We start from the raw sequence: 25,438 nt of genomic DNA, 5'->3' as shown, positions 1-25,438 counted from the left end.
GGTCGTTTTCGAAGGATTTACAAAGAATTCAGCACTTTCTCTGGATTATTAAAATCCAGATGATAAAACGTTGAAATTCAACAGAGTGTTCTTTGACCGACCCGGGATATTCTCTCTAGGCGAGAGACAATGGTGGGTGTTCTAGGAGTCCTTTTATCTTGAGAGCAGAGATGAAAAATGAAGGATTTTTGGTAAATCCGCCGTGGCTCTATTCCTGTGTGTGGCGCTGTCTTTGTAAGCAGATTAATGTGGGCATATTCCCTCTGTGTAGAAAGACTTCACTCAGGCTGGGTTCTGTAACTGTGTGGCTGTGAGATTTAGGGCAGCGCTGATGTTACATCACCTGCTTTAATCTCAAAGCTTCTCTTTTGCAAGAGCAGCTCCTTGGCCTGCAGAGAGACAGAGAGCGGCCAACACCGCCGAACACTCAGAGGAGTGTGTTTGTTGAGTTTTAAAACCTTACAAAACCAGGTAGGGGTAGTGCACAGGCAGCCGCTCAGTGTCGCAATACAAACCAATTTATTAAATGGAAAATTGATAATAATAAATATGTGAACATGATGACCCTATCTATCTATCTATCTATCTATCTATCTATCTATCTATCTATCTATCTAATCATGCTAGAAACATGCTAGCAACATGTTAGTAACTTGTTAATCATCCAAACAAAATGCTAGTAACACGCTAATCATAATAGAATCAAGCTAATAACTTAATCATGTTAAAAACATGTTAGCAACAGGTTAGTAGTGTGCTAATTATGTTAACATACTAGTAACTTATTCATAAATGTCAGTATGAATGTTAAATGTTAACATGCTAATCATAATAGAATCATGCTAATAATTGAATCATGTTAAAAACATGTTAGCAACATGTTAGTAGTGGGTTAATTATGTTAACAATATTCTAGTAAGTTGCTAGTCAATATAACCATGCTAGTAACTTGGCAATCAGGTTAGTGACATGTTAATAAATAACTAATGTTAACTTGTTAGTAATATGCTAATCATGTTATAAACATGCTAGCAACATGCTAGAAACTTGTTAATCATGTTAAAAATATGCTAACCTGTTAATTGTGCTAATGTTAATCATGTTAGCAACGTAGTAAAATGTTAATCATGCTATAAACATGCTAGCAACATGTTAGTAACTTGTTAATCATCCAAACAAAATGCTAGTAACACGCTAATCATAATAGAATAAAGCTAATAACTTAATCATGTTAAAAACATGTTAGCAACAGGTTAGTAGTGTGCTAATTATGTTAACAATATGCTAGTAACTTGGTAATCATAATAGAATCATGTTAGTAACTTGTTAATCAGGTTAATAACATGTTAGTCATGCTAGAAACATGCTAGCAACATGTTAATAAATCACTAATCATGGTAACATGCTAGTAATATGTTAATTTTGCTAACATGTTAATCATGCTATAAACATGCTAGCAATATGCTAGTAACTTGCATTGTGCTAACATGTTAATCATGTAGTAAAATGCTAATCATGCTATAAACATGCTAGCAACATGCTAGTAACTTGTTAATCAGGCTAACATGTTAGAAACTTGTTAATCATGTTACAAACATGCTAGCAATATGCTAGTAACCTGCTCATTGTGCTAACATGTTAATCATGTTAGCAATGTGTAGTAAAATGTTAATCATAATAGAATCATGCTAATAATTTAATCATGTTATAAACGTGTTAGCAACGTGTTAGTAGTGGGTTAATTATGTTAACAATATTCTAGTAAGTTGCTAGTCAATATAATCATGCTAGTAACTTGTAATCAGGTTAGTAACATGTTAATAAATAACTAATCGTGCTAACTTGTTAGTAATATGCTAATCATGTTAACATCTTAATCATGTAGTAAAACGATAATCATGTTATAAACATGCTAGCAACATACTAGTAACTTGTTAAACAGGCTAACATGCTAGAAACTTGTTAATCATGTTAGAAACATGTTAGTAACTGGTTAATTACGCTAGCAAAATGCTAGTAGCTTGCTAATCATGTTAGTAACTTGTTAATCATGCTAATAACATGTTAATCATGCTAGCAGCATATTAGCAACATAAACTATAAAATTGTTAATCATGATAAAAACAGGCAAGTAACATACCAGTCATGTTAGAAACATGTTAGCAACATGCTATAAAATTGCTAATTATGTTAACATGCTAAAACATTTTAGCAACATGCTATAAAATGACGAATCATGCTAACATGCTAGTAACAGGAAGGTCTATTATGATGTTAATCATAATAGAATCATGCTAATAACTTGCTAATCATGTTAATTATGGTTAACTGGTTAATTATGCTAGCAATATGATAGTAACTTGTTAATCATGCTAATAACATGTTAATCATGCTAGCAACAACATAAACTGTAAAATTGTTAATCATGATAGAAACAGGCAAGTAACATACTAATCATGCTAGAAACATGTTAATAATGTTAGAAACATGCTAACAACATGCTAGTAACTTGTTAATCATGCTACTAACATGCTAGTCATGTTAGAAACATGCTGGTAACACCCTAGCAACCGCATAGCAACCCTGGAATCTGTCTGTCTCTTTTTCTAATAGACTGTATTGTCTTAAAAACATTCAGACTTTAATCTTTCAAACTAATCTCTTAAACTGAAAACCGTCGAACATTTACAACTTTTTAAGTTAACTTTTTAAGGCTTTCTTAAGCCAACTTCGAAGTTTGTTTACAAACTTTACTGTCTAGTTTTCACTACAAATGATAAATGAGATGCAAGATGTCGCCGGTTACATTATATCGGACCAAGTATCAACCAAGTATTTCAGAGAACCGCATAAATATGCACCAATCAGAATCAAGTATTTCAGATAACCACATAAATAAGCACCAATCAGAATCAAGTATTTCAGATAACTGTATAAATACGCACCAATCAGAATCAAGTATTTCAGAGAGCCACATAAATAAGCACCAATCAGAATCAAGTATTTCAGATAACTGTATAAATAAGCACCAATCAGAATCAAGTATTTCAGATAACTGTATAAATAAGCACCAATCAGAATCAAGTATTTCAGATAACTGTATAAATAAGCACCAATCAGAATCAAGTATTTCAGAGAACCGCATAAATACGCATCAATCAGAATCAAGTATTTCAGAGAACCGCATAAATAAGCACCAATCAGAATCAAGTATTTCAGAGAACCGCATAAATAAGCACCAATCAGAATCAAGTATTTCAGAGAACCGCATAAATAAGCACCAATCAGAATCAAGTATTTCAGAGAACCGCATAAATAAGCACCAATCAGAATCAAGTATTTCAGAGAACCGCATAAATAAGCACCAATCAGAATCAAGTATTTCAGAGAACCGCATAAATAAGCACCAATCAGAATCAAGTATTTCAGAGAACCGCATAAATAAGCACCAATCAGAATCAAGTATTTCAGAGAACCGAATAAATACGCATCAATCAGAATCAAGTATTTCAGAGAACCGCATAAATAAGCACCAATCAGAATCAAGTATTTCAGAGAACCGCATAAATAAGCACCAATCAGAATAAAGTATTTCAGAGAACCGCATAAATATGCACCAATCAGAATCAAGTATTTCAGAGAACCACATAAATAAGCACCAATCAGAATCAAGTATTTCAGAGAACCGCATAAATAAGCACAGTAAACATCCTACAGACTTACAGAAAAACAATTTTTATTAAAACATGCTACAGAGGGATAACCAAATTACATTAATGTTTCATGTGTAATGTGTTCTGGCGACCCAGAAACAAATTTATGACAGAAAGGAGGATTGATGGTGCAAGCTGTGGTAAAAGGTAGGAAAATGTGTGTATAACATTTGAGGGTTAATTAGGTTTTATAAAGTCCTTTAGGCAATACATTTATAATGTGAAAAATATGAACTGAAAACTCAGGATGAGTTTGAGGTCTTCATAACAGAGAAAGTCACATCATTAACATTCTTACTGAGAAAAACATTTCCCTTAAAATGTTTATTTAGGCTACCATTCATCAAAATTGATTGTACTTTCGGACAAGCCCGCATTTAAGACATGGAAACAGCAATTCCACAAAAGCATTTATAATCTCATGAATATTCATTTCACCTATGAATTTTTTGTAATTGAGATTCAGTTCCTAATAATTGTGCTACAGAAACGGTTTAATGTGCTCTTTCATCATAAAAATCATGTTGAGTTTTATGTTAATGGGTAAAATGTCTTATCTTAGCACCTTTAAGGGGAGATCATTGCATTTCATTAAAACCAGAAACCCATTTCAAACTAATATTTGTTTTTTAACTCACAATTTCACACATTAGTTACCAAACAAGTTATAAATGATCAAAATCTGTAACAATGGTGTCCTTCACATGCCAAATTAGCCTCAGACCGCTTCTCTCCCATAAAGGGTCTGAGCAATTCAACAAGGTGCATTGGATCTTCATGTGACTGGGATGAAACCCTCAGCCCTAAGGATGAGTAGGAACATACTCAATGATCTGGCACTTGTGTGGTTCGGTAGCTTTTGATAGAAAGCTGGTACCAATTACAAGGCAGAATGAGCTAGAATGTGGTAGTTTAGTCATCAGCACCCAATAAACGTCATTCAGAGAGGAACCGCTCACACAACCCATGAAGAATTGCTAACAATGTCACTGCTACAATTTTAAAGACAGGTCTGCTGTCAAAAAGGACGGATTTGCAGACCATCTCCATGTGCATAGCTTGTTCTCATGAGGTGAGAAAATTCAAAGTGATATGCTGTTGATAAACAGATGATATTTAGTGTATTTTGTGTTCCCTATAAGGGGACACTGTGATATGAGACGGGAAGAAAATTAGTCATTTCAATGCTTTTTTGCATTCTCTGAAGAATTGAAATATAGTTTCTTTTCCTCCCACTCCATATTATAAAAAAAAATTATATTTCAAAGCATTTTGCATTTGTTCGCAGCAGTTTCTCAGGGGAATTCAAATATTTTGACTCTAAAGAGAATAAAGTCATTTATTTTTAATTTTTTCCCCATCTTTGTGTCACTTTAGGACAGAATTGCCCAAACTTAGGCCCATGGGCTAGAGTTGGCCTGTGATGAATTGTTAAAAAAAAATGTCATAATATAGCATAGTTGTATATATAACATTTATTACAGCATTTATTTTTGGCCCATGGCCGTCAATTAAATTTAGATGTTTGGCCCTTCATAGTAAAGTCTGGACAACTCTGCTGTAGGTGCTCAGTAAAAACCAACTTACGCAATTAATTTATATTCATGAGCCTTATAACTCTGCCGCTACAAAAAAGAAACCAGTTATATTTCCCAAATAAATGTGTGCAACGGATGGGTCAGTCAATAGCATATCAACACTTTCACACCTCTGAGAGATTTCGTTTAAAATAAAATGATTAAAAAAAAAACTAGCAGTCAAAAGTTTTTGAACAGTAAGATTTTTTACGTTTTTAAAAAAGTCACTTCTGCTCACCAAGCCTGCATTTATTTTACTATTTAAAATAAGTGTTTTCTAATTAAATTTATTTTGAAATGTAATTTTTTCCTGATTTCAAAACTGAATTTTTAGCATCATTACTCCAGTCACATGATCCTTCAGAAATCATTCTAATATTCTGATTTTCTGCTCAAAAACATTTTTATTATGTGAAATAGGAATCCTTTGTAACATTATAAATGTCTTTATGTCACGTTTCATCAATTTAAAGCATCCTTGCTTAATACAAGTATTAATTTCTATAATTTCTTTCCCCTCCAAAAATTTTGAATAATATAGTGTATAATGTTACAAAAGCTTGATCTTTGGATCTATCTATTCATCGAAGAATCCTAAAAAAAATGTACTCAAGTGTTTTAAATATTGATTGAACAGCAAATCAGAATATTAGAATGATTTCTGAAGAATCATGTGACACTGAAGACTGGAGAAATGATGCTGAAAATTTAGCTTTGAAATCACAGGAATAAATTACATTTTAAAATATATTCAAATAGAAAACAGCTATTTTAAATAGTAAATGCAGGAGAGACTTCTTTACAAAAACATTACAAATCTTACTGTTCAAAAACTTCTGACTGATAGTGTACACAAAACCACAAAATACTGTACTGGTTAAACAAACAGTAAAAACAAGAAAAAAATGTTTAAATACTTTAAAAAAATTAAACTATTTCTCTACGACTGCAACAATGATATTTATGAGAAAATAAAAACAGTACAAAGCCTTCGATGTAAGGTAACGTCAAACCTTTGTCGATAAATCATGTCCATTCCATCCACATCACAGGAGTGTGACAAAAAAAAAAAGAAAGAAGTAAAGTGGTTTGAATACAGTTCTTGTGGTTAGAATGAGTAGCTCTCTGAAGCTTAGGTCCCTTGTGTCCTTGCGCCTCTGGCAAAAAAAGCTTGTTCTCTCTCTTCTCCGGGCCGGTCAGCGTCCAAAACTACCAGCACCACAGCACGAGGCACTGAGGTTTACGTCTCTCCGCCAAGCACACTCATTTCACACTCAAGCTCTCACCGCTAGTGGAGATTCTGTCCAAAAATAGAGCCTTTTCCCAACATTTTCCATAATTGCTCAAATATTTCAGTCAGTTCACAACTTTTTTTTTTTTTTAAATGCTTGACAAGTACTTGGGTAAAAACGTTTTAAACCAAAGCTGATATCCTTCAGTCCTAAACTTTCCACTTTAAAAAAAACCTTATGGTTGGAAAAGGAATATCATATTCTGTTAAAAACATTTTTTTTTTAAATTGCTTTTAACCCAATTTCCTTCTAACACGAAAGTACTACTATAAATATGTGTAATATGCTGTACAGTTGACTGTGCATTAAATAGTGTTTAAAAACCAAGGAGGACGTGTGGAGGATAAAGCTGGTGGGTTTAGTGTCTCAGATGCGGATCTGGTAGCCGTCACTGAGGGTGCTGAGCTCTGCTGGCTTTCTGTCCAGTGCTGCTGGCCTGCAAAAAAAAATAAACAAAAAACATATTTATGTTAGTTTCATTTTTAGAGATTATTGTTACATAATAACAAATATGCTGAACCTTTTGATTCATGGATTAAAAGTATTAGAGCAGAATTAACAAACTCAGTTAAAGAGTAAAAAAGCCAAAACATAAAAATAAATATGTAATATGTAAAATAAAATTAACAGATAGATATTTTTTAAAATTAAATGCTGGGTTAAATGTTTAACTCAACTTTCTGAGTAGTTTTAACTCAACTGTTTCTCAAAAATAACTATATTTCTTGCTTAAAATGAACCCAAAATAGTTGGAAATTAACATTTATTAATATGTTCAATAAATAAACATTTATGAATTATTTAAATAAATTTTTTTTTTCAATTTTTTTCAATTTCTTAATAATAAATGTTCATCTTTTGATTACTGCTGATGCCTTTAGTAATTATGTCTGAGTTTCAATTTACAACCTATTTTGGGTTTATTTTAAGACAGCCATATAGTAATTTTTTCAAGCAATAGTTACCCAGTGCTGGGTTGCATTTAACTCAGCATTTTTTAGAGAGTAGATAAAAATAATAAATGAAAAATCAATAAATAAATACAATCTAGCTTATTTAGATTTTATAAAATTAACTATTTAACTAAAAACTATTTATGTTTTAATATATATTTAAAATGTAATTTATTCCTGTGTTGTAAAAGCTACCCTGTGAAAAAAAAAAAAAAAAGCCGTAAAATTTACGGTAAAAAACTGGCAGCTGTGGTTACCAGAATTTTCCCGTAAAATACGGTAGCAATGTTTTATATTTCACGGTTTTCACCTAAATTTACAGGTAAATACCGTAATTTCACTGATATAATGGTAATGTACCAACTTTTTGAAATACTGAAATCTGTTCTGTACCTTTGTAATACACTGATATCCGCCAAAAGCAGGTGGTGATATTAAGATCACATGATGAACCAAAGCCCAACACAAGGAGATTTTAAATAATAACTTATTTAGAAGGTACACAGTGTCATTCACACAAACACTAGACACCATCATAGTAACACACATAAAACTGAAATAATGCAAAAAAACATTAATTTAACAACATTAGATGTAACATACAACCCTAGTGTACAAAACTGCCAAGAAAAAACTAAGAAGAAAAAGTTATTTCAACAAAAAAAACACAAAATAAAAAAATTAAAAACAGGGAATTCTGGGAATGTCAATTTACGGTTATTCACTGTAAATTTTACGTTCTTTTTCATTTCCAAAGATGGTATACTCCCGTAAAATTACATGCACAGTTTTTCACCGTATATAGAAAGGGAACTTACCGTTAACCAGTTCACAGGTTTTTACAGTTTAACGTTAAATTCAGTCATTTTTTACAGTGTTAACATTTTCAGCAGTAATTACTCTCTCTAATTCTAATATGATGAAATCAATGTTGAAAACAGTTGAGCTAATTAATATTTTGTAGAAACTTTTCAAGATTCTTTGACAAATAGAAAGTTCAAAAGAACAGAATTGAATTCATTTCAAATAGAAATGGATCACCTTTAAACAATTTAATACACTACCAGTCAAAAGTTTTTGAACAGTAAGATTTTTAATGTTTTTTAAAAAATTCTCTTTGAGTTGAGTACTTTTTTTTCAGGATTCTTTGATAAACAGGAAGATCCAAAAATCAACATTTATCTGAAATAAAACATCTTTTGTAACATTATACACTATACCTTTTTTGGGGGGGAAATACAATTATAGAAATTAATACCTTTATTTAGCAAGGATGCCTTAAGTTGATAAAAAGTGATGATGAAGACATTAATAATGTTACAAAAGATCTCCATTTCAGATAAATGCTGTTCTTTTGAACATTCTTTTCATCAAAGCAAACTGAAAAAATTCTACTCAGCTGTTTTCAACATAATAATAATGTTTTTGTTTTGAATGATCATGTGACACTGAAGACTTGAGTAATGATGCTAAAAATTCAGCTTTGAAATCACAGGAATAAATTACATTTTAAAATATATTCAAATATAAAACAGTTATTTTAAATAGTAAAAACATTTTAAAATTTTACTGCTGTACTTTGGATTAAATAAATGCAGGCTTGGTGAGCAGAAGAGACTTCTTCAAAAAAAAAAAAAAACATTAAAAACTTTTACTGTTCAAAAACTTTTGGTAGCGTACATTTTAGACAATATACAGTCAGCTAATTTCTTTTATTATAGCTGTCTAGTTAACACCACAGAGAAGTGAACTGATACAAATACTAAATATTTCAAATGCTGTTAGATAAACAAAAGAAGTAACCGCTGTATAACTCTATCACTAGTTTGAATCCCACAGGTTTATTTCCTGAGATAAATCACATTCATGTTCAACCTCCACTTTCAATCCTGCTGAGAACACACAGAGCTGCTGAAGAACAAAGTGCTCCATCACAGACCTCCAGCACCACCGTAACTGTTGTTGCCTTCAAAGGTCTATCACATTTCCCCCTTCCACCATTCACTCTTATGCTACTACTCTTGTGAAGAAAATCAATAGGCCTGCATGTTCTTTTGACTGATGTTGGCTATTTGAAGCAGGTGCTTCGACACCAGGCGATCAATCGCACAGCAGTGCCAAGGCAAGTCCTCTCTGCTCCAGCTCTGCCTTTTAGAATTCCTTCCTTCATAAATGACTAAGAATAAAAGTTTCTCAAGCAATCGTTAGTGTTACAAAATAAATGTAAATAGATTTGTCATTGCAGGAAACCACAACCACAAGAACACCCGTTATAATTATTAAAAACAAACAACACACTATTATAACTCAACCCTAATGCAAATAACTGACATAATGTTCTTGAACGAAGTATCCTATATGCTCACCAAGGCTTAATTGACAAAATAATTATAATTTGAAATATACAACAGCAGAGAGCTTCTGTTTTTCACCTGCTGAGTTGATTAAAACAGCTGTATCAGGGTAATTAGGGACTATTTGGAATGGTATAGAACTTTGGATTTTCCCATAGACTGTGACAGTTTGCAAAGGGTATGAATAATTTTGGACATGCCACTTTATGTGCAAATGTAAATAAAAGAGGAGTAATATTTTTTTTTCCACAATGATGCCTCTTGTACATCATCTTATTATCTTTTGGGAGAAGCCTGTGTCATTTCCGGTCAAAAAAGAAAAAAAACTTGCTGGTTGAAAAAAAGTAACTTTAAGTCAGAATTTGCCAGGGGTGTGAATAATTTTGGGCTTGACTGTATATATTTTTTAATCATCAGTCTGGTTAGGCTAATACTAGAATCAAGTCAATTTTTTTCAGTGCACTACCTTTTTGACAGTTGAAGAACAAAATTTAGGAAGGTTGTCATGTTCTGTAAACTCCAAACACTGTGTGGGTACAATATGTACAAAGTGGGCACTGAAAGCATTTGTGTGCATTTCATGTGGGTATCTGAGGACGACTGAAAGGAGGAGACAGAAGAGGTGGGGGTGAGCCTGTAGACAAGCAAACATCCTGTGTGTTAGAAATAGCTCAGGGTGGAGATAATGCACTTTGACAAGGAGGAGGCTCAGGAAAAGGGCAGGAGCAGATTTGTTGTACCAGAGCTAAATTTCATTTCCCCTGTGGAATTGCCCCTGCTCACTCAACAGATTTGATGTGGAAAGTCTGGAGACAATCAGATGCATATTTTCATTTTATCTTCTGGGTGTTCCAGGTCTTTATTGATAGGCAGACAAAAATGCTAAGAGAAACAGCAGAGAATAGGACTTTAGAGCTTTAGAGATCTATTTGGTAAATGTGTGTTATAGATCTTATTACAACTTTTTGACCTTGTAATTGTTAATTAAAACATCATAACTATATCTTCTAGTGAAATTTTATTCTCTGGTGACACATGCAGGACTTAATTCAAGGGTTAGTTCACCCAAAAATGAAAATTCTGTCATTAATTACACATTCTATACCTGTAAGACCTTTGTTCACCTTCAGAACAAATTAAGATATTTTTTGCGCAAAGAAAACAAAAATAACTTTGATAACAAAAATCCCTACTACATTTCTAGGCCTTGAACACATCAGTTGCATTGCTGTCTATACTGGGTCAGAAAGCTCTCAGAATTTCATCAAAAATATCTTAATTTGTGTTCTAAAGACGAATGAAGGTTTTATGGGTTTGGAACGACATGAAGGTGAGTAATTAATGACAGAATTTTTATTTTTAGGTAAACTATCCCTTTCAGTCCACTTATATTCCCTTCTCCTTACAATTGACTGCAAGCTTACATTCAGATCTGTCCCCATCTACTAAACTAACATTGGAGAGAACCAGGTTTGTACCTTACATTTTTCACTTTTTCTAAAATCCGCTTTACTCTGAAATATGTCGCAATACGGAATTATTTGCTGATACACTGTAAAAAAAGACTTTTCAAACTGTAAATAAAACAGATCACAGGAGTACATTTAACAATTAAATGCTATTTCAGTCTTTCTACTTTAAAAAGTCATTTTTTAATTCAGTGTGTTACTTGCCATTTTTCTGTAATTGTTAAATTTAATAGCAATTTCTGAGTGAAAAATACACCAAATTTTAAGTGCTCTTCCTTTAAAGAAACAGTTTACACAAACGGTAAATTCTGTCATTAGTTACTGATTATTTCTGGCAATATGTAGTCTCATGTCTCTGTATATTAATAATGGCTTTGTTATAACTGTTATTTCCACCATAAAACACAGATCTACACAAAAATATGAAAGCAGAAGTTTTACACAATTAAAAAGTTTTTGGGCAATTTTGGTTTGTTCCTCACACAAACATATATGGTTTAAACGTATATGGTTAACTTATATAAGATATTTTGACTCCTTTTAAGATAATTTTGTTTCTTTTGTTCGCCTGGATTTCTCCTTTTGGGATTTTTCGACAGTTGTGGTCACTAGTTACATGAAAAGAGCTCCATAAAGTTATTATTGTATTAGGAAAAGTTACTTTTAAAAGTAATCCATTACGATATTGCGTTATTCCGTAAAAAAGTAACTTATTGAGGTAGGAGAGGTGTTAGTGAATAAATGGGAAAACAAAGTAACTTGCGTTACTTTTTTGTGAAAGTAACTCAGATATTTTCTTTTAAATTTGAAAGTAATCCATTACTTTACTAGTTACTTGGAAAAGTAATCTGCGTTACTTGTAATGGAAGTTACATTTAGAAGAATTACATGAAGACTCTTCATGTAAGCCTCATTGTGTATCCAGTAAAACACAATACACAGCATATACAGTAAGTTTGAAACAGCCAGAGGGTGAGTAAATAATGACAGAATATTTATTTTTGAAAGAGCTGTCCCTTTAAGAGATGTATTTGTATAGGAGGTGTAGTATTTGTATAAGATGTTTCCTTTTGGGAGCTTCAGGGATGGTCACATGCTGCATGTTTGCAGGGGATTTTCTGACAGTGGCAAAACCTTATAATCATCAACTGCAGAACTGCAGGGGGTCGGAGAGCAGATTCAGCGTGACTTCATTTCGTAACTTCATAATTCCTTCCTCTGTAAGTGAATTAACAAACTCATATGCCAAGAGATACGTGTGCTGTGCAGTTCTTCAGTGTAATTGAGGGTGATGCTGATGTTAAATGGGTGGTGTGTTTCGGCAGCTGCCTGCCTGGCACTCTAGTGTATGTGTGGGGCTCAGTAATTAACATCTCAGACCATGTGACAGGAAGGTGCTATGGAACAGCAAAAATAGCTCTGAACGGGAAGCAGGAGGTCTACAGATTTGAAGTCTAAACTTTGGTATCGTTTCATGCTTTGTTGCGGTTCATCCTATCATCTTAGAGGTGCATTAGTTTGATGAAATAATTACAGCATTGAGAGACACAACAATCAAGAGTTTTTTTAAGACTTGTCAAAAGCAGCACTACAGTACAACATGTAATTAAACGAAACACAACGGCTCAAGCTTAAACACACATAGGGGACATTACTGTGGTATTTTTAAATCGCTGAACACAAACATACTCTATATGAGCGTCTTTGACGGTTGTGATGGTGCTTGCTGTGTTTTTCAGTATCTTACTTCATTTCTTACTTCATATTCACTTACTTCAATGACGCCACTAAGCATGGCCCTCCTCTAACACTATAATAAATAGAGTGCATTACCATAAGTGGTTCACTCGCTCAAATGCAAGTGTTTGAGAGCAGAAGAGCCAGAAGTGGTGAATTCCATGGACAAGAATCCATGAAACACATTATTAGACCATTTTCCAAGGCTGCACGATATATTAAACCTGTGAAAAAAATCATAATAAAGCATAATGCTATTGTGAATTCACAAACACTCCGATTCAGCTAAATAAATAAATGTGAACAGGAGAATTAATCCATTTCTTTCTCAGTGTGCTAACTGTTCATCATGATTTCTAAATAAAAGTTGGATTTTGATGTCCATATATTTAAGAAATGACAGTGGCTGTAGCATTTCTGTCGTAAAGAAATGGACAAATATTAAAGATTACATGGACATTTGAATGAAATGTTGTTTAGTCAGTATTAAACAAGGATTAGATCACGCAGTAAACAGTGTTGTTTTCGTCAACAATGACGATGACGAAATCATTTCGTTGACGCCACTTTTTTTCATGACGATAACGAGACGACGAGATAAAAATGGCTCGTTGATGACTAAAACATGACGAGACGTGTGAGTTTTCGTTGACGAGACGAGAATAGACGAAAATGTTAGTGGGTGGTCCATCAGACGTTTAAAATGCATGACATTTCCGCTTATTGTGCATGCCAATTAAAACTTAAAAAGTATCTGATGCTATGGCAAGTCGTTTTAGCATTAAATACTCTTTGCTATACTAGTATGGCAAGCCGTTTTAGCATTCCATCCTTGTTTGTCTTTTATGTTCTAAAACATTCCTTCATTATTGTAATTATTGGTGAAAATAGTCGATCCGGAAGCTCACATTGTGTTGAACTATAGATCTGCTATTTTCAGAACTTATAAGTGACACTACCCAATAGCAAAATACTTACTGACCTACATTAATTTGTTAAAAGACTACTTTTTTCCCTTTTTTTTTTTGACTAAAACTAGACTAAAACCTTTTTGACTTTTCGTCGACTAAAACTAGACTAAAACCTTTCTGACTTTTCGTCGACTAAAATTGGACTAAAACTATCACATATAGAAGTGACTAAAATTTGACTAAAACTAAGAAGCATTTTAGTCCAAAAGACTAAGACTAAGACTAAATCTAAGATGGTTGTCAAAAACAACACTGGCAGTAAAGTGTAAACACAATTTGTCAGGCCACTGGCGCCCTCTGCAGGCAGTTTTGTTTAGTAAAATCATATGATATTTAATATCTAAATTGGTTTTTATTATCTCATTACTATTATATATGTATTTTAAGTCATTTTAAAAGCTATTGTTCGCTTAGGTACGTTTTTAATCATCACAAAACTAATTATAATTATCCGATTACTCAATTAATCGTCAGAATAATCGTCAGATTACTCGATTACCAAAATAAATCGTTAGTGAACGATTCGTTATGTTTCTATATAGTTGTACTTACATTTTATTTTCATTTTTTGTAATTTTTAGGGCTGTCAATAAGATTATTTAGGTAAATCGAGTAATCTGCTGATTATTCTGATGATTAATCGATTAATTATAATTAATTTGTTTGAGGCAATAAAAATAGACATACGGCCTGACGATTGTTTTTACGCTTTACTGCGCGATCTAATACTTGTTTAATATTGACTAAGTGACATTTGAGACCCTGGACCAAAGTGGCACGGATACATTTGTAGCAATTGCCAGAATACACTGTATGGGTCAAATTTCCTACCATAAATATATCAAAACTTTTGTGATTAGTAATATGCATTGCTAAGAACTTCATTTGGACAACTTTGAAGGTGGTTTTCTCAATATTTAGATTTTTTTTTTGCACCCTCAGATTTCAGATTTTCAAATAGCTGTATCTTGGCTAAATATTGTCCTATCCAAACAAATCTATCAATAGAAAGCTTATTTCTTCAGTTTTCAGATGATGTATACGTCTCAATTTCTAAAAATTTTGTATTCTCCTGTGTTCGGTTATAAATGATTTACTTTACAAATCTGATAAAATGGCGCACGCTGCATTCCCAGATGAACGTTACAGTAAACACAAACTCACAAAAATATGTAGAGATGGAGTTTGAGATGCTTCACGCATGTAAATGATAACAGTTTGTGTGAATTCTCGTCCGTGGAAATCGACACTTTCGGTATTTTCTCGGTTACTCAACATGAGCAAAATAAAGTTGAGGATCACAACAGCCGTAGTAATTTTAGTACTTCAGCTTAAACTTCTAAAACTAAACTTTTTTTTACGATTTTAGGCTTTTTCATTTAATATTTATCTAATTTTAATTAATCTTTATTTTAATTACCAGAAACTACTTTTAATAACTTAATTTAATTACATTACAACACTGCTCGTAAGTAACACTGAGAAGTCTGAAATATATATAGAAGAGACGCTACTAAAAATGTAGTTAAGTCAGTAGCTTTACAACAAAAGGGTGGGAATTTCATGAAATTTTCCAGTCCAAAGTCAAGTCAACTGTCAATAGTAAAGTATGAACCACTGCTCACACAGAAGTCACTTTCAAACCAAGCAGCTTTCGGTCAACGCACAACCAACTTGAACCCACTGCAAATTCTTTATGGGGAAATTTTAGCTCCTTTGTGAAATTCACGACTGTATGTATTTTGCCAGTTAAAATTGAGCATTGACAAACACACATCCAAACTAAAGCACACCAGCTTTAACATGATCCATTGCATCAGTGGATTTAGTTACATCATCAGACACTGAGCTCTGAAATGCTACAACATAACAGGACCTTCTGATTATCACTGTATGTTCATGCAGAAGGATTATTCATTGGTTTTATTTCAGCGTGACTTGTCAGTGAAGCCTGCATCCACCACAGCTGTTGCATTGAATTCACATCCTATTAGAACGAATGCCAGCCCAGAGTACTGCCCGAGGCCAGCCTGTACAGACGAAGAGTGGAAGAGTGTCACATCAGCTGCAAGTGTTTAAAATGCCATTTTGCTTAACTAACTAGCCCTAACTCCCTGCTCTAGGTCTTTTTTTAACATTCTTTGTGTGTATGTCTTTCTAAAACAACCGCTACTTCCAGAGAGGAAGCTTTGCCATCTATCACTTTGTCACTTTTTATGACTCTGTTCCTAGTAGATACAGTGCACTGGCTATATTTCCCAGAGGCGGCACTAAAAAGAAAGGAATCTTGTTTCCTCAACACCGCAAACAAAAGCGGCCCGAAGTCTCACTTGTAAAGTGATCAGCAGTGCTAAAAGGGACTTTCTGCTCCACTCAGCACAGTAAAATAGCTTCTCCGCTAGCACTTGTGCTCCGCTGCTATAGAAACGTTGAATCCATAAGTTAACCGCCTGGACGAGAGGAACAGGGTTGTGCTTGGGTAACACGAGAAGCGGCCAACCGTGTGCTCTAGAGGAGATCAATCAACGGATTACCAGCACCTGCTTTACAGTGTCACCATCAAAGCTCTAATGAAAATGCGCTGGGTTAAAGCCACTGCATGGACATGAAACATGAGGAGACAAAGCATGTCTTTATCAGTGTTCAGTACCTAAGTGACCGCTCGACAACAGGGCTTAACAGTGTGAGCATTTCACTTGCATTTGCAGCTAAAAATAGATAGGAGCAGTGTGTGAATTTAAAAAATGTCCCTCGGTTTTATGATTTTTAGCTCATAAAATGCCCAAGTATCTAATATTAAAAGTATTGTTCAGCTAAAAATGAAAATTCTTTCATTAATTACTCCTTATGTTCTTCCAAACCCGTAAGACCTTTGTTCAACTGAACACAAATTGAGATATTTTTGATTAAATCCAAAAACTTTCTGACCCTGCATAGACAGCAACATAACTGACACATTCAAGGCCCATAAAGGTAGTAAGGACATAGTTAAAATAGACCATGTTACATCAGTGGTTCAACCTAAATTGTATGAAGCTACAAGAATACTTTTTGTGCGCAAAGAAAATAATGACTTTATTCAGCTCTTCTGTTTCTTCTCTTCTGCGTCAGTCAATGCATGTTCATGATAGTACAACGACTCATTCAGGAAGAGAAGAAATTACTGAATAAAGTTGTTGTTTTTGTTTTCTTTGCACACAAAAAGTATTCTCAGTCATAGCTTCATAAAATTATGGTTGAACACTGATGTCACATATTATTTTCTTACTACTTTTCTGGGCCTTGAACATGGTAGTTGCATTGCTGTCTATCCAGGGTCAGAAAGCTCTTAGATTTTATCAAAAATATCCTAATTTGTGTTCTGAAGATGAACAAAGGTCTTATAGGTTTGGATCGACATGACTGTGAGTAATAAATGACAGAATTTTTATTTTTGTGTGACCAGAACAGATGCTCCAGAAGGAAACACAATGCATTAAGAGTCAGGGGAGAAAACTTTTGGAATTGAAGATTAGTGTAAATGTAACTTATTTTGCCTAATGGGAAACACGCAAGTATCTTATGTAGCTTCTGAAGGGCAGTACTAAATAAAAAAAATATATAATATTTAGGCAAAATAAGAAAAATGTACACATATTCATTTTGTATCAAAAGTTTTCACCCCCGGCTCTTAATGCATCATTTTTCCATCTGGAGCACTTTTGTAGTAGTTGTCCCTCAATTGTCCTCAGTGTGAAAAAAAAAAAATGGATCTCAAAATCATACAGTCATTGTTGGAAAGGGTTTATAAATTAAAAACCAAAGAATTTGTGGGACCTGAAGGATTTTTTTGGATAACAGCAGGCAGTTAAACTTTTCAAGACAAACAAAGGACTCATGAACAACTATCACTGAACAAAAAAAAATAAAACCTACAGCTGTGGATCATTCAGGTAACAACAAAGTATTTAAGAATCAAGCGTATGTAAACTTTTGAACGGGGTCATTTTTTTAAATTCAACTATTATTCTCTCTTGTTGACTATATGTAAACATCTTTCATGTGAAATATCTCATGCGGCGCAGTACTAAATAAAAAAAATAACATGCATTTTGTATGATCCCTCTTATTTTGGTAAAATAATTAACATTTTGCAAATTCTGCAGGGTGTATGTAAACTTTAGACTTCAACTGTATAACATACATATATAATTTTTTCAAATAAATTTAGCAGTACAGCATCTTGGTGATTTAATCACTGTCACTGTAAATGCTCCTTGAATGGCTCATTTTCAAAGGATTTTTAATAAAAACGGTCTAATTACATTCCAAGAGTATTATCACCCAAAATATGAAGATCACTAAAAATAGGGCTGGGTGATTTGGCCTAAAATCAAAATCTCGATTAATTGAACATTTTAACCCGATTACGATTAATGAACGATTATTTTATTCATTAATAAAATTATATTTAATTATATTTAAATAATATTTATTTTTTTTGCCCTCATAGTTCACTGACAAGTTTCGTACAGTAAATATGCTCAAATATTACAAGTGAGAGATTTTTGAATGAAGGGTGCACACACCATCTACTATGATTATATAGTAGAAATAATCTATGATTATTTATTGAACATCAGTGTTGAACAACTGAAATTAAAGCACACATTGCTTAAAACGAAAAGTCACATTTTTCTTAAATTAGTGAAAATAAATAACTTGCACTTTTGGAAACAAAATAAATTATTTATAAAATAATAATAAATATTAAAAGTAGAAAATAAGCAGTATCTCTTCTAAATAAAATTACTCTTGTATATCCTGTAAATACTTTTTACTGTATAAATACTGCTTAAACTCTCCATCGACATGTCGGAGGAATAACGTAACGTAACGGAGCGGGGTCACCTGACTCCACACGCAGTAATGTTTTTAAAGGGAAAGTAATTGAAATAATTGACCTGGAAAAATTATATCGATTATAGGTTCTGAATGTCGATTTCGATTACTTTTCGATTAATCGCCCAGCCCTAACTAAAAATATGTAAACATTAAATAAATGCAACCCAAGTAATTACTTTCTAAGCTTCCGTGGCCTGATGCAAGTCATGAAGTGTCACTGCCGATAAACCACTATCAGCTTAAGACTGCATTTGTACAGATTTTCTTGACAGAAACTTCTCTACCAAGTGACTTACACACAAGTGGATATTTTCCACTGCTTATTTCTCAGAACTGAGTTTCCTCAACATCAAAGTGTCCATTACTTACGATTTGTCTCTTCTGTGGATGTGTTGGCGTCTTTGGGGACTGCTGCCTGATCGGCGGCGTGGTGATAAAGACTTGCCACGGGTTCGTTCCTTGATTGGAGACTGAGCACTGGATGACTTGAGTATCTACAATAAAACATTCATATGTTTCATATATTTTCATTATTATCCATCCATAAGCGCACACACAGTGAAGCCACTTATGTATATCTAGCGATGAGGTAATAAAGATCATTTTATCTTCAGTTTGGGGATGAAATTTTTAAAAAGATTTCAAGGCAAGTAGAATGAAAAAAGGCTTGAAATCTTCCAGGTGGAAAAAGGCAAGAAGAGAAAGTCACAGTTGAGAAATACTCCCTATCAACAACCCGACAGGGATCCGGTGCTGAAGCACGACAGATCTACAATCAGTTTATTAAAGGGGATTGAACTTTTTCACACCACAGGGTGCAAACACTGAATTGCTCTAACTGTGTTTTCTCATTAGCGAGTGCAGCACAAATAAAGCTGGTGTGATGAAAAGCTCCACATTGTGTTCATTAACTTGATGATGTTCATTAACTTCATTAGACAACAGATTTTCCAAACTATATTGTGTTTTCCCCAAATGAGATGCACAAGTGATGAGAGGCAACTTGACATTGCCACGTTCTCAGTCGTTAAAAGTTGATTTTTAGAATGAGGTTCATTATGAATGACTTTATAGCCTCCATGCTGATGATGCCAGATGTTGGGTGTTCAGTACATCAAGAAACTCCTTCAAGATGGACTGCGATAATAAATTTTGATTTTATTTCTGCAAACTCATTCCTCATATATTTGTAATGTCATTGACTTTAAGGATGACTAGTTTAGTCAAAAAGTCTTTGTTCCAGAAAATGCACATTGAATTTTGATAGGAACAGTAGACTTGAGAACTGAACAGAAGACTGAACAGAATATAATAATACATACATTCATATAGCCAAAATATAAAAGTTGCAAAAATATGTAGGTTTTGAAAAGAGTCTCAAATACCTCAGTATCCATAAAAAAAGATCTAGAATGCAATTTTTCACTTACTGGAATGGAATTCTTTCTATATACGGTTGAGGTTAAAAGTTTACATACACCTTGCAGAATCTGCAAAATGTTAATTATTTTACCAAAATAAGAGAGATCATACAAAATGCATGTTATTTTTTATTTAGTACTGACCTAAATAAGATATTTCACATTAAATAGTGAAAATAATAGTTGAATTTATAAAAATTACCCTGTTCAAAAGTTGATTCTTAATACTCTGTTGTTACCTAAAGATTCTGTTTAGTGATAGTTGTTTATGAGTCCCTTGTTTGTCCTGAACAGTTAAACTGCCTGCTGTTCTTCAGAAAAATCCTTCAGGTCCCACAAATTCTTTGGTTTTCAGCATTTTTGTGTATTTGAATCCTTTCCAACAATGACTGTATGATTTTGAGATCCATCTTTTCACACTGAGGACAACTGAGGGACTCATATGCAACTATTACAGAAGTTTCAAACTCTCACTGATGCTCCAGAAGGAAACACAATGCATTAAGAGCCGGGGTAAAAACTTTTTGAATTTATAAAAAAGAAAAACTTATTTTGTCTTCTGGAAAACATGTTTCTTCCGTAGCTTCTGAAGGCCAGTACTAAATGAAAATAATATGTTCACATTCTGTACAAAAGTTTACACCCCTGGCTCTAAATGCATTGTGTTTCCTTCTGAAGCATCACTGAGCGTTTGAATGTTCGGTAATAGTTGCATATGAGCCCCTCAGTGTGAAAAGATGGATCTCAAAATAGTACAGTCATTGTTGGAAAGGGTTCAAATACACAAGAATGCTGAAAACCCAAAGAATTTGTGGGACCTGAATGATTTTTCTGAGGAACAGTTTAATATTTTCTCTTTTGGACTATATGTAAATGTCTTTTATGTGAAATATCTTATTCAGATCAGTACTAAATAAAAAAAAATAACATTCATTTTGTATGATCCCTCTTATTTTGCTAAAATAATTAACATTTTGCAGATTCTGCAAGGTGTATGCAAACTTTCAACTGTAAATAAATATAAATAATATATTTGTAAAAATACAAATAAATATTATAGTTATGACATTTTGATTACAAAGCATTTTTTTCAATTTAAAAATGAAACATGCATGAATGAATCACAGTAAGATCATAAATGCAACGTATAGAAAAGAGTGAGTCCCAAATTCCTCAACATCCATAAAAAGACGCATACATCACTTTTAAACATCCAAAGCACATTTCCACTGTCTGCTCATGTGGTTCATGGAAACTATGTCACAGCTGACTTCGGTCATCCAAACAAGTCAAGGCTGCATCTGAGAAACTGGGAGCACATGACCTACTTTTTACTGTCTAGATGATAAACATGTCCCATGTTACAGTCATACAAATGATTTCAAGCTAGCAGCTCTTTATAAACAGCCAAGGACAGATAATGATTCACCTTAAGCTGGTTCAGTCATTACTGAACCAGGGAAAAACATAAATGTTTACTTTAAAATACTTTAAAAAAAATGTGTGATCCCATAGGAAGTCTGACCTTATTTGGTTCCCACTGAACTAGCTTAGTTTTTGAGAGAGAAATTAGATCTCAGTTCCAAATTCTAACATATGTCATTCTGGCTAAAATCTAAACATAAATAGAAAATATCAATAACATATTTATAATTTACCAATAATGTGATATATAAATATATAATTAAGATTAACGAAGTTCTTACGAATTTGGGACGACATGAGGGTGAGAAACTAATACAGAATTTATTTTTGGGTGATTTAACCCTTTTAATAAAAACTATATATAGAAATAAAACAACAAAAATAAGAATTAAACCAAAAATATTAAAAAATCTAATTCAAAATATTAACAAAATACCATATTATATCAATGACACTAAATACACCACTGTTTCTTAGAAATCTATAAACTCACCTTCATCCTCATGTCACGGCCGTGCTTCTCCAGCTCTTTGCGCATGTCTTCACGGCCCTGCTTGCAGGCGTTGATCACCAGATAGTTCCACTCAATAGGTTGGAAAACGTGTGGATTGTGGGGCACGTACAGGCCGATTTTGATCTTCTTCATGGAGTGCTGGTAGCGGCGGTACGAGTCCTCAAAGTCGAATACCAATTCACTGAGCGTACGGAAACTCAAAGATCTGTCCATAAGGTCAGCACGTCGACTCATACCCAGAGTGCCATATCGGCCGTTACAGTAAACGCCCAGAACCACATGATGGAAGTGGTGGCCAGAGAACTGGGTCTTAAAGCTGATGGGGAACCGTTCCACAGAGGTCAGACCGTTGGTTAGGTAGCTGTCAGCATAGGGTCAAGGATTTTGCTAACATTCATTGATGGTTTATTCATAACAGATTGGGTGAGATCAGAATAATTTACAAGTCAAAAAATAGCAGCTGCTCTATAATGAAGTGATAATCAAATGTCAAATAGATTTTTATCTGTGTTAAAATTCAGGAGGATATCAAAGTGTTTAATGAAAAATACCAAATCCTCCCCAAGGTTTTTAACTTGGTGTGTACTATTGATTTTTTTCAATTTCGAACTGTCTTTGAGCTTTCAGTAAGTTTAGTTTGTCTCACTCCCTGAAATCAATCAGCTAATGACTTACTTCAGGTCAATAAGAAGCTGCTCTTAACAACCAGCTAACATTTTCAGTACATTCTTAGAACTGACAGTCTAAATAAAAGTTTAATTGTTTAATTGTACTCTCTTAAAATAAACAGAATCTACAGTAAGTTGTTCTTCCTACCTCATTTTTGGAAATTGAAACAATTTGTACTACATAAATGAATTATATGACAAAGCATCAACAAAACCACCCAAGCACTGACCTAGAAACCTCCCAGAACTTCCACCTTATGGGACTTAGAAGCTGCATAGCAACACCCTAGCAACCATCCATACCATTCTAGCATTGTGGAAATTACTTTTGCATGGATACTGCTAACAAGAACACCCTAGCAATGACCTAGCAACCACACAGAACATGCTAGAAACCACATAACGCACTAAACCTACCTTGAATGCTTTAGAAGCAGCATGGCAACACCCTAGCAACCAACTATAACACTCTAGTAATGTGGCAATGATTTTTGCATGGAAAAGTACCAACAACAACACCCTAACAATGGCCTAGCAACCACATAACGCACTTGAATGCCTTAGAAGCTGCATGGAAACACCCTAGTAACCACCTATAACACTCTAGTAATGTGGCAACAACTTTTGCATAGAAAAGCACCAACAACAACAGCACCCTAGCAATGACCTAGCAACCACACAGAACTTGTTAGCAAACACATAACACACTAACCTCACTCTGAATGCCTTAGAAGCTACATGGCAACACCCTAGTAACCACCTATAACACTCTAGTAATGTGGCAATGATATTTGCATGGAAAAGTACAAAAAAAGAACACACTAGCAATGACCTAGCAAACACATATCTCGCTAGAAACCACATAACGCACTAAACTCATTTTGAATGCCCTGGAAGCTGCATGGCAACTCCCTAGTAACCACCTATAACACTCTAGTAATGTGGCAACGACTTTTACATGGAAAAACACCAACAAGAACACCCTCGCAATGACATAGCAACCACACACAGCTTCCTAGCAACCACATAATGCATTAAAACCACCCTTAAAAGCTGCATAGCAACACCATAGTAACCACCTATATCACTCTAGTAATGTTGCAATGACTTTTGCATAGAACAGAACTCCCTAACAACCACATAACACACGAAACCAACTTTAAATGCCTTAGAAGCTGCATGGCAACACCCTAGTAACCGCCTATATCATTCTAGCAATGTGGCAATGACTTTAGCATAGAAATACACCAACAAGTACACCCAAGCAATGACCTAGCAACCACATAACAACACACTAAAGAATACTCTGAATGCTTTAGAACAGGGGTGCCCAACCCTGTTTTCTGGAGATCTACTATCCTACAAAGTTCAGCTCCAACCCTAAACAAACACACCTGAACCAGCTAATTAATCTCTTAAGAAGCACCTGATAATTACAGACAGCTGTGTTGGAGCAGGGCTGGAACAAAAATCTGCTGGTAGGTAGATCTCCAGGAACAGGGTTGAGCAGCCCTGCTTTAGAAACTTCATGGCAACACCTTAGTAACCACATATAACCCTCAAGTAATGTAGCAACAACTTTTGCATGGAAAAGCACCAACAAGAACACCCTAGAAATGACCTAACAACTACACAGAACTCGCTAGCATCCACATGGCGTACTAAATCCATTTTAAAGCCTTAGAAGCTGCATGGCAACACCCTAGTAACCACCTATAACTCTCTAGTAATGTGGCAACGACTTTTTCATGGAAAAGCACCAACAAGAACACCCTCACAATGACATAGCAACCACACAGGACTCCCTAGGAAATACATAGAATCCCCTAGCAACCACATACTGCACTAAAACCACTCTAAATAGCTTAAAAGCTGCATGGCAACACCCTAGTAACCACCTATAACATTTTAGGTAATGTGGTAATGACTTTTGCATGGAAAAAAACACCAACAAGAACCCCCTAGCTATGATCTAACAACCACACACAACTTCCTACCAATCATATAACACACTAAAGGTGCATAGTAACACCCTAGAAACCACCTATTGCATCTATGGAAATGAACCCTAATAATGGATAGCTGAAAAACGACACACAAGAAAGTAAAAAAAAATAATGTAGAAAATCTACTTTAAAAATACTGACAGCCCAGACAAACTCTTACGCTTATATAAAAAAGCCTAACTGAAGTCGAACAAAAACATTTTCTTTCCATGATGTTGCAGGGATGTGATTGAAGTTGGTCAGCAGACAGACTAGACAGGCCTTCCCCTTGGGCTTTTCCTTGTCTGTGCCTGATCTCTTCTGTAGTCTTATGTAAGCGATCAGTGCTCACTGCGGCATGGCAACACATGATGCAGCAGTTGCTGCCATGAGGAGTCACCAGGCTGTGAGTGTATCAGCAGGGTTCACACCAGGATCCATATGCAACTACAGACAAAAAAGCCTACTTTTTGAC

At 34.1% G+C, this 25,438-nt stretch overlaps 1 protein-coding gene across 1 annotated transcript in view; it reads right to left on the bottom strand.

Annotated features, from left to right (window-relative positions):
- Positions 1-5,857: 5,857 nt before the first annotated feature.
- vash2 (vasohibin 2) overlaps positions 5,858-25,438 on the bottom strand; it is a 35,945-nt gene continuing 16,364 nt past the window's right edge. Inside the window, exons 5-7 of the mRNA XM_073816465.1 lie at positions 22,290-22,671; positions 19,320-19,444; positions 5,858-7,018 (exon numbers count right to left, since the gene is read on the bottom strand). Coding sequence (XP_073672566.1) covers positions 6,949-7,018; positions 19,320-19,444; positions 22,290-22,671 — 577 coding nt within the window. The 3' untranslated portion in view covers positions 5,858-6,948. The remainder of the gene's footprint in view (positions 7,019-19,319; positions 19,445-22,289; positions 22,672-25,438) is intronic.

This window comes from Garra rufa, chromosome 13 (genome assembly GCF_049309525.1).
Source record: "Garra rufa chromosome 13, GarRuf1.0, whole genome shotgun sequence".
NCBI lineage: Eukaryota > Metazoa > Chordata > Actinopteri > Cypriniformes > Cyprinidae > Garra > Garra rufa.
This window is presented reverse-complemented; position numbering and strand designations above follow the sequence as displayed.